Source organism: Strix uralensis, chromosome 9 (genome assembly GCF_047716275.1).
Source record: "Strix uralensis isolate ZFMK-TIS-50842 chromosome 9, bStrUra1, whole genome shotgun sequence".
In the NCBI taxonomy this organism is placed as follows: Eukaryota; Metazoa; Chordata; class Aves; order Strigiformes; family Strigidae; genus Strix; species Strix uralensis.
In genome coordinates, this window is record NC_133980.1 from 11093997 (window position 1) to 11103446 (window position 9450).

The 9450-nt window shown below is 67.5% G+C and overlaps 1 protein-coding gene across 1 annotated transcript; it reads left to right on the forward strand.

Annotated features, from left to right (window-relative positions):
* The first annotated feature begins 568 nt into the window (after nucleotides 1–568).
* CHRD (chordin) lies at nucleotides 569–8596 on the forward strand. Its single transcript, XM_074878188.1, has 23 exons — nucleotides 569–715; nucleotides 1091–1194; nucleotides 1724–1850; nucleotides 2270–2416; nucleotides 2498–2615; nucleotides 3499–3595; nucleotides 3697–3838; nucleotides 3913–4053; nucleotides 4609–4691; nucleotides 4780–4927; nucleotides 5019–5125; nucleotides 5216–5332; nucleotides 5420–5576; nucleotides 5663–5904; nucleotides 5994–6107; nucleotides 6373–6573; nucleotides 6656–6749; nucleotides 6876–6932; nucleotides 7039–7142; nucleotides 7322–7424; nucleotides 7535–7689; nucleotides 7868–7961; nucleotides 8126–8596. The coding sequence occupies exons 1-23, from the start codon at nucleotides 598–600 to the stop codon at nucleotides 8191–8193; spliced, it is 2838 nt and encodes a 945-aa protein (XP_074734289.1). The 5' UTR covers nucleotides 569–597; the 3' UTR covers nucleotides 8194–8596.
* The last annotated feature ends 854 nt before the right edge of the window (nucleotides 8597–9450 follow it).

A 9450-nucleotide genomic window follows, 5' to 3' on the forward strand; every position in this document is an offset into this window, starting at 1 on the left:
GGTGGTGGCAGTGTCTCCACAGTGCCCTATGTCCTGGTGGGTGTTGTGCGGACTGGGGGGGGGGGGTGTCCTCAAGATGCCCACACCCCGGGGGTGCCCCTTGCCCTGAGCGAGAGTATGTGGATGAAGGCATTCCTCAGGTACCCCATGCCCTGGGGCTGGCATGTGAGTGCGGATGCTCTACACCCGGGGGTGTACGCCATGCCTGGGGGAGGGGGGTCAATGCATGGGGGGGGTCCCCAGGACACCCCGAGTCCGGGGCATACCCCATGCCCGGTGGGTAGCTGCGTGCCCCAAGGTACCGCAGGACGGCCCGTGCCCACCGGAGCCGGAGTTGGGGGGGAGGTGGGGGGTCGGAGCGCGACGGGGGCGCGTCCCGTCCCGTGTCGCCCCCCCCCCCCCCCCGGGCCGGCCGCTGCCTGCGCCTCATTAGCGGGGCCTTTGTTTGCACAGGGCTCGCAGCTCCCGCTTGCCCATGCCGCCGCCTATAAAGCGGAGCCGGAGCCGGCGGCCGGGCAGAGGCGGCGGCAGCGACAGGCAGCGCCCGGCCCCCCCTCCCCGCCCCCGGCCGCCTGCCTGCCCCGGCCGGCCGGCACCATGCGCGCCGCCCTGCTCCTGCTGCTCGCCCTGCTCCTGCCCGGCCGCGCCGCCCGCCCCAAGCTCGCCCTGCCCATCCGGCCCGACACGGACCCGCTGCCCCCCGGGGGGGCGGCAGGTAGGAGCTTTCCCCCCCCCTTCTCCCCGCTTCCTTTCCCCTCTCCGGGCACCCCCCCGTCCTATACAAACCGCTGCCGCACCCCCCCTCTCCGGCTTCGTGCATCCCGCTTCGTGCACCCCCCCCCTGCCGCCCGCACCCCTCGTCCTTGCACCGCATGCCTGCACACGCCCCCCCTCCTTTGCTTGCACCCCGCATCCCCCTCCGGGCCCCCCGGCTGGCCCCGACCGGCACCGGGAGCGGGACCGGGCGCGGGAGCGGCCGCCGGGACCGGCGGGGCGGTGCCGGCCGCTGTCCGGGGCTGCGGCAGGGGGGTGCCCGCGGCCCGGAGGTGACCGGGGGCGGCGGTGGGTGTGTGGGTGGGGGTCTCCGCAGGCTGTGCTTTCGGGGGACACTTCTATGCCCTGGAGGAGACGTGGCACCCGGACCTGGGGGAGCCCTTCGGGGTCATGCGCTGCGTTATCTGCCACTGCGAGCCGGTGAGTGCCCCCGCACCCCCCTTTCCCCCGGGAGATCCCCCAGGGTCCGGCCCTGCTGGGGAGGGGGCTGGCAGGGCGGGAGTCCGACCCCCTCATTCAATACACCCCACCCTCACGGAAAAGAGAAGCGGGGATCCCTCCCGCCAGCCGGACACCTGGATATGTGTGTGCCCACACCCCCCCACCCCACCCCACCCCCCACCCCCCCGCCGCGGCGGCGGGGAGGAGAAGGGGGGTTTAAAGGATCAGGCTTCATTCCTCCTCCCCCTCCTCGGGGATGGCCCCCGGCCCCCTCCCTCCCTCCGAGCAGCCCCCCGAGGCTGGGGCTGGCGGGGCCGCTCACAGCTGGGCAGGGGGCTGGGGGCCGGGGGGGCCGGGCTTGGCTGCGGTACAGGCAGCTGGGGGCTGCGCAAGGTGTCCGGGCTGCCCGCGGGGGCTCCAGATGGGCCGGGATGGGGGCAGTCAGGCTGTGCCGGGGTGGGGGGCACACCTTGGCACGGCTTGGCACGGCTCTCCCCCCTCCCTGCAGCAGAGGAACCGCCGGGGGAAGCCCGCGGGGAAAGTGAACTGCAAGAACATGAAGCAGGACTGCCCCGTGCCCGCCTGCCCCCGGGCCACGCTGCTGCCCGGGCACTGCTGCCACACCTGCCCCAAAGGTGAGACCAGGGGGTGCCTCCCTGCGGGGAGCCCACCCTGCACCCACAGGGTCCCCTGTGGGCATGGGAAAGGGGGTACTGCTCACACCCCCCCAAAAAGGGCCGCTCGCTTTATTATGGAGGTTGCCAGTGCCCTCCGGGTGCCCGTGAGGTGCTGGGCAGGAGGAAGCCCTGATGGGCACAGCCCTGGGAGGGATGCAGAGAGGCTGCACAGGGCTAAACACCCTGCCTGTCTGTCTGCCTGCACCCAGCATGCCCCCCGCATGCCCCCCGCACCCCAGCGCAGAGCCCCATAGTGATTCACAGGGCACATCTCAGTCTATCTCAAGAGGGGGGGATTTAATATTGCCCCCCACCCCAAGCTCTTGCACACAAGCCACCCGGTGCAGTGGTCTCACCCTCTGCCCACCCCACACCAGCCTTGCCAGGCCCCCCGGAGAAGAGCCCCGCACCCCCCTTCGACACGTTTGAGTACTTCCAGGACAAGGAGGACGACCTGGACAAGCCCTACAACGATCGCTCCTACCTCAGCTCCGAGGGGCTGGCCCGTGACGATGCCCGCACAGGTGAGCCACCCACCCAGGAGGGCAGCAGCAGTGCGGGGCACCCCCTCATGCTCCCCACCATCATTGGCATCCCCTCCCCAGAGTTCGTGGCCTTGCTGACAAGCGGCCCAGAGCCGTGGCACCCCACATCCAGTGCAGTGGCCAAGGCTCGCTTCACCCTGCTGCGCTCCTACCTGCTCTTCTCCATCAGCTACGAGCGGTGAGTCCTGCCCCTGTCCTCTGCCCAAGCTGGCACAGAGGGCACCCCTCTGGAAAAGGGGGGGATGCAATGGTGCTTGTGCCTCAGTTTCCCCTCCGACGTCCCCCCTTGCATTGGCAGGGCGAGAGATTTGGGGAGGGGGGCGATATGCTGGGGGTCCAGCCTGGGCAAGCAGCCGGGATTTCGGCACACCCATGGTGTCGGCCCGGCCTCACCCCTTCGCCTCCAGGTCTGGAGCAGGAACAAACGGGAAGAGCTCCAGGCCTTGGCAGAGGACGCGGGCGCAGCGGGCCGAGGCGCTGTGCCGGCCCACGGGCCCTGCCGGTGGGCACCACCGCCAGGTCCCCAGCCTTACCGTGCCCTCCCCCGATGCCCTCCAGCAGCGGAGCCTCTCCTCTCCCTCCCTCCTTCGTGCTCCACTTTCTTCTGCTCTTCCTCGCTTCCAGGCCCCTTTGCATAGTAAAGTGGTGACTAATTTCCAGCTCCGACTGGGGGAGCCAAACGGAGCCGAAAATGCTCCTAATTTACAGCCGGGCCCAAGCGCTTGACTCCCGGTGGGTCCTGCTCTGCTGCCTTTCCTGGTGGGGACCCCCCTCCTGCTGGGTGCCAGTTTGGCACCGCTCCAGGGCAGGGGACCCCAGGGCACCCGTGCTGAGCTGGCACCCAGCAGGATGGCAGCGTTGGGCCAGCCTGGACGTGGGCGGGCAGAACATGGCGCTTGGCATCCCAGGGGAACCTCATCATTCCCTTGCCCACCCCAAATCGCTGACGACCACCCTGTGCCCTCCCCGATGCACCCCTGTGCCCAGTGGTGATGGTGGGTAGTGCCAGGGGAGCGAGGGCCAGAAAGGGGGGTCCTTGCTCACCCCCTGGGTACCCACAGGCTGGGGCGGCCGAGCCGGGTGCGTTTCAGCGACCCTGAGGGCAACGTGCTGTTCGAACACCCCGTGCAGAAGAGCGCTGCCCCTGAGGATGGCATGGTGAGAGAGGCCGGGAGGGCAGGGGGGCACAGCACCCCTTCCTCCCCCTGCCCGAACATGTGGTGCCCCCAGCCCCTGTCCAGCCCTGCCCTTGCCCACAGCTCTGCGGGATGTGGAGGACGGTGTCCAAGGCCAACATCCAGTTGCTGCGGGGGGAGCAGCTCCGCGTGTCCCTCGTCACCCGGGCGCAGCCCTCCGGAGAGGTCCATGGGCACATCCTCAAGCACCGGGCGCTCTTCGCAGGTAAGACCATCTCCCACGTGCCCACCTGGTGGGTGCTCACCGGGATGCCTCTCACACCCCTCTTCCCCGCACAGAGACCTTCGGTGCCATCCTGACCTCGTTGGACCCCACACACCTGGGTGCTGGGGGCATGGCCATGCTGACGCTGAGCGACACTGAGAACAACCTGCACTTCATCCTCATGGCCCGGGGACTGCTGGAGCCCGGCGCCGGGGGTGAGGGTGGGCACGGGCACCCCACAGAGCCTGGCACTGCCCAGGGGGGCTGCGTAGGGCTGGGTGGGGGGGTGCATGGCATTTATGTGGCTTGAGACGTGTGGGTCAGCATCTGTGGGGTCAGCGTGGGTGCACAGGGTGGGTGTAGGGCTCAGGGTACTTATAGGGGCTGTGCATGATATGAGGGGGCTGAGATGTGCGTAGGGGTTGTTGCATGATTTAAGGTGTGCATGGGTGGGGGGTGGTGTGTACCTATCGGGGGGGATGTGGGGTCAGGGGGTGCAGGAGGGCGTATGAAGTGTGGGGGTTGGTGGGCAGAAGGATGAGTTTGGGATGTGAGTTGTTCAATGATTTTGGGGGTGTAGGGGGGAAATGGTGGGGGTCCCGAGGTGTGCAGGGGTCCAGGCATGCAGGCCAGGCCAGGCAGCTGGCAAGAAAGTGGGGGATCAGGTGCAGGGGTTTGGGGGTGATGGGCACTGAGGGGTGGGTTTGGGGGCCAGGACAGTGGTCACAGGCCCCCAGTCCAACGAGTCCAACCCCCTCTGCCGTGACCAGAATCCCCCTGGGTCCCGCTGCGGGTCCGCATCCTGCACCAGGGCCAGACTCTGCGGGAGGTCCGTGCCAACATCACCACGGAGGTAAATCCATCTGTTTCCCCACATGCCCCGGCAGCTGCGCTCCCCGCTGCGCCAGGGCTGAGCCATGGCACTGTGCCACTCCCGGCAGGACCCCGATTTTGCGGAGGTGCTGAGCGAGCTGTCTGCCCACGAGCTGCAGTGGCTGGTGCAGGGGCAGCTCCGCATTGTGGCCGAGACGGAGGGCCGACACGCACGCCAGCTGGCAGGCACCATCACCACCCGCCGCAGCTGTGACAGTGAGCATGGGGTGGGCACCCCGGGGTGCAGGAGGGGGTGGCCGTGCCCCCCCAGCCTCAACCCCCCTGTGCCTCTCTCCCTGGGCTGAAGCCATCCAAAGCGTGCTGTGCGGAGCGGACGCCTTGTTGCCCACCAAGACGGGTGCTGTGGGCTCAGCCAAGCTGGTGCTTCATGAGAATGGCACCCTGGAGTACCAGGTAAGCAGAGGGTTATCTCATCCTCCCTCCTGGGGGTCCCAGGGGTGTCTCCCCCCTCCCCAGCACTGCCCCTTGGCACCCTTCCCGCAGGTGCAGGTGGTGGGTACTGCCAGTGAAGTGGTGGGCATCACACTGGAGACCAAACCCCGGCGGAAGAGCAAGAGAAACATCCTGTTTGACATGACGCCCAGCTACAAGGACGGGCTGGTGAGCGCTGGGTGGTAGTGGGGGGGATGGCATGGGGGCCTTGGGTAACTCCCCATCTCAACCCTCATGGTCTCCCACCGGCGGCAGGCCCGGGGCACCTGGCAGAGCCCCAGTGCCCGCGATGCCCACATGCTGCTGCAGAACGAGCTCTTCCTCAATGTGGCCACCAAGGACTGGGAGGAGGGTGAGCTGCGAGGCCAGGTCATCTCCCTGCCCTACAGCGGGCTGCTCGCCCGCTACACAGGTACCCCGGGGGCACCAGGGGTGGTGGCAGGAGTAGTGGGGCAGGTCCCCCGCCTGCCATCTCCCACGACCCCTGTCTGTGTGCAGAGATGCCTGTGGCGCTGGCGGGGCAGCTGGTGTCCCCCCCGGTGAGCAGCAGTGCCGGGGGGCACGCCTGGCTGTCACTGGACGAGCACTGCCACCTGCACTACGAGATCTCGGTGGCGGGGCTGGGCCGCCCGGCCGACGGCACCGTCAGCGCCCACCTCCATGGGGTGGCTGAGCTGGGCGAGATGGGTGCCCGTCCCCACCAGCACAAGCGTCTGCTCAAGGGTTTCTACAGCACTGAGGTGAGGTGGGGACCTGGCTGGGACACCCCACAGTGGGGCTTGGGTCAGCCCTCATGCCCCCGTCCCTGGTGTCCATCTTGCCCCCACAGGCTCAGGGGGTGGTGAAGGACCTGGATGCCGACCTGCTGCAGCACCTGGCACAGGGCACTGCTTTCCTGCAAGTCAGCACCAAAGCCCACCCCCATGGGGAGATGCGGGGACAGGTAGGTCCCCACCCGGGCAGGGCACCCCTACCCATCCCCACCACTGCCTGGGGTCTCCAGCCAGGTGACACTGCCCAGAGCAGGGTGGGAAGGGGAGAGGATGGGGGGGTCACACCGTGGCACGGTCCCGGCAGCTTGGCATGGTGTGTACTGTGATTGTGGGTGCTTCCTCTACCAGCCCTGACCACGGAGGGCAGCCAGGCACCAGCATGGGAAGCGGGGTCCCCCGGCAGTGCCAACCCTCCTGCTCCATGCCCCCATCCAGGTACACATCCCCAACCGGTGCCATGCAGGAGGGACCCGCCTGGCCCCGGGGGAGGCCGAGCTCTCTGAAGACATCAAGACCAGGGATCTGGAGCAGCTGAAGAAGGACCCCAACTCCTGCTTCTTTGAGGGGCAGCACCGGGCTCATGGCACCCGCTGGGCACCCGATTATGACAAGAAGTGTTCCATCTGCAGCTGCCAGGTACTGGCTGGGGGGGCAAGATGGGGGGCAGCACCCATCACTGGTGCCCCCCTGTAACGAGCCCCATACCTGCTGCCCCCAGAAGCGCACAGTGATCTGTGACCCCATCCTGTGCCAGCCCCTCAACTGTACCCGTCAGGTGCACCCCGAGGAGCTGTGCTGCCCTGTCTGCGAAGGTACCTGGGGACTGGGGGGGTCCCAGGCAGAGGGCTGGGGGAGCAGGGGGCTTCTTCATGAATACAGGGTGAGAGGGTCCCTCTCTGAGCCTCTGCACCCCCTCATGATTTCCGTCTTCCTTACAGAGAAGAAGATGGAGCAGGAGGAGCTCAAGCTGGAGCGGGCACGGGACAGTAGCGAGGGTGAGTTCCAGCAGACATGGGCTAAGGGAGCAGCTCTGCCCCCCAGCCTCCCCGGTACACCCACTCCCCCTGTGGGGGCTGTGCCCACCTCCTCCTCCTCTCCCAGGCTGCTACTTTGATGGGGACAAGACGTGGCGAGGCTCTGGCACCCGCTGGCACCCTGTCGTGCCACCCTTTGGCCTCATCAAATGTGCCATTTGCACCTGCAAGGTGAGTGTGGGTCCTAGTCCCCCCCACCCAGACCCCCACCGCAGTTCAGTAGCAGAAGTGCCCTGGCACCCATCATAGCTGCCCTGAGCTGCTGCGCAGGGACTCAAACCAGGGGGGGTGGGCTTGTGCCTTGTACCAACTGCCCTGTGCCCCCTGTGAGCCCCCTGTGCTCCCCACAGGGCACCACGGGCGAGGTGCACTGCGAGAAGGTGCAGTGCCCGCGGCTCACCTGCGCCAACCCCGTGCGCGCCAGCCCCTCTGACTGCTGCAAGCAGTGCCCAGGTACCTGCACCCCCTTCCTGCCCTTGGCTCTCCTGTCACCCCCCCAGGGAGGCAATGCCGTGGGGTGTCCCTGCTGCATGTGTGCCCCCTCCCAGTGCCCTCTCCCACAGCCCCAGAGAAGAGCGTCCCCGAGCTGGCTGACACCATGCAGGCGGACGGGCCGCGGGCATGCCGCTTTGGGCGCCGCTGGTACCTCAACAACGAGAGCTGGCACCCCTCCGTACCCCCCTTCGGAGAAATGAAGTGTATCCTGTGCTGGTGTGTGGTGAGTGTGCCAGGCCTTGGGTGGCACCAGGGCAAGGAAAAGGTGCCCTCGGGCCAGTCCCCAGCGCTTTGGGAACGGGTGGAAGAGCAGCCCAGGGTGGCACCCCAGGCCTCCACCGCACCCTGAGGAGCCGCCAGTGCCCCAACCCCTGTGCTCAGCCCTGCTTTCTGCCCTGCAGTCGGGGGAGACACACTGCCAGCGCCAGGAGTGCCCGCCGGCCGCCTGCGCTGGCCCCCCCAGGAGGGACAACCCCTGCTGCGCCAAGTGCCGCGGTGAGTGCGAGTGCTCGCATGTGGGCACTGCTCCCCCAAACACCCCCCCGTGGCCCGCGCACCTCCCCAGCCCCCTCGGGTGCTGAGCCACGGCTCGGACCAACACAAGTGCCCTCCTGCCACCCCCTATGTCTGTTTCTCAGCCCCACTTTCCTCCCTCACAGCCCCAGATGCCCCCCCAGATGCACGGGAGAAGGTCCACGATGCCAGGGCGGAGGCGTGGAGCCGCTGAGCAGTGACCGCTGCCCGGAGCGGGGCGAGCGCGCAGCAAGGCCGGGTGGCCGTGAGGGGATCCCCACTGCTCATCACCCCCACACAGGAGGGGGGGCACAGAGGAGCACGGGGGGGTGGATGCAGCCAGGCGCCCAGCCTGGGCACCCCGTCTTGGCATGGCCCCAATGCCGGGGCTGTCCTGCCCGCTCGTGCCAGCGGGCAGCGGCCGGGCTGGCGGAGGCCGGGGCACCCCCTGCTCTCCTGCTCCACCCCCCCCCGGCCAGCGGGCACAGCGGGCATCATGCCCGCCTTGTACATAGTGTAAAATCTCTCCGGTCCCCGTCTTGCCTGGGCTTGTCACATAATTTATGGTGCCTGTGGACGGGGGTCCCGATGTATTTATTAAAAACAGAGATATTGCCCACCTGGCTCCCTCTGCTCTGGGATTTGCAGGCCCTGGCCTTGCTGGGTTTGGGGGATGTGTATGCTGAAGGGGTATTTGGGGAGCATGTGGCCTAGGAGTCAGTGCCAGGCTGAGGACACCCCCAGTGGGCTGTGGGGTGGTGCTTGTAGGGTGGTACTGTCCCCCTCCGTGGTGAAACGAAGAGCCTAAGTGCAGCACCCACAGCAAGCTGAGTGCCTGGGTCTGGGTGTGCCACATGGCCACCCAGGGCAGACCAGGGCGCCTGCTTTGGGACAGCACTCCCCCAGTCACCCCAGTACAGCTGCACTGGACTAAGGCCTCACATGGCTCATGGGGCCCCTGGGAGCCCCACTACTGCTACCTGCCCTTCCATCCCCAATGTGAGGGACTGGGGCACCTCTGGGGACATTATCCCAGCACAGCACTGCAGAATGGGGTGACTGGGACAGCACTAGAGCTGTACTAGGCTATACTGGAACAGTGCCAGAGCTCTAAGGAAAGAAACACTGGGCTCTACTGGGACCGTGCTGAGGCATACTGGCACAAGAACAGTACCATAGTGGGACAGTGTTAGCCTATACTGGGACTGCACGAGAGGCAACATGGGGCTAGACTGGGGTAGTGGTAGGACAAGAGGAGGGTGGCACTGGGGCATACTGGACTGCCACAGAGCCCTGGGGTGCTGAGCTGGGTGTCCTGCTCTGTGTGTGCCCATGGCCATGTGGGTGCCTGTGCCAGCAGGGTGGCAGCACCCGTGGTGGCCTTGCAGTGTACTGGTGGCCCGCAGCCGGGCACGCTGGTGGCAGCGGGCAGAGCGTGTGTCCTGGCACGGGGCTGCCCCTCCGGATGAGC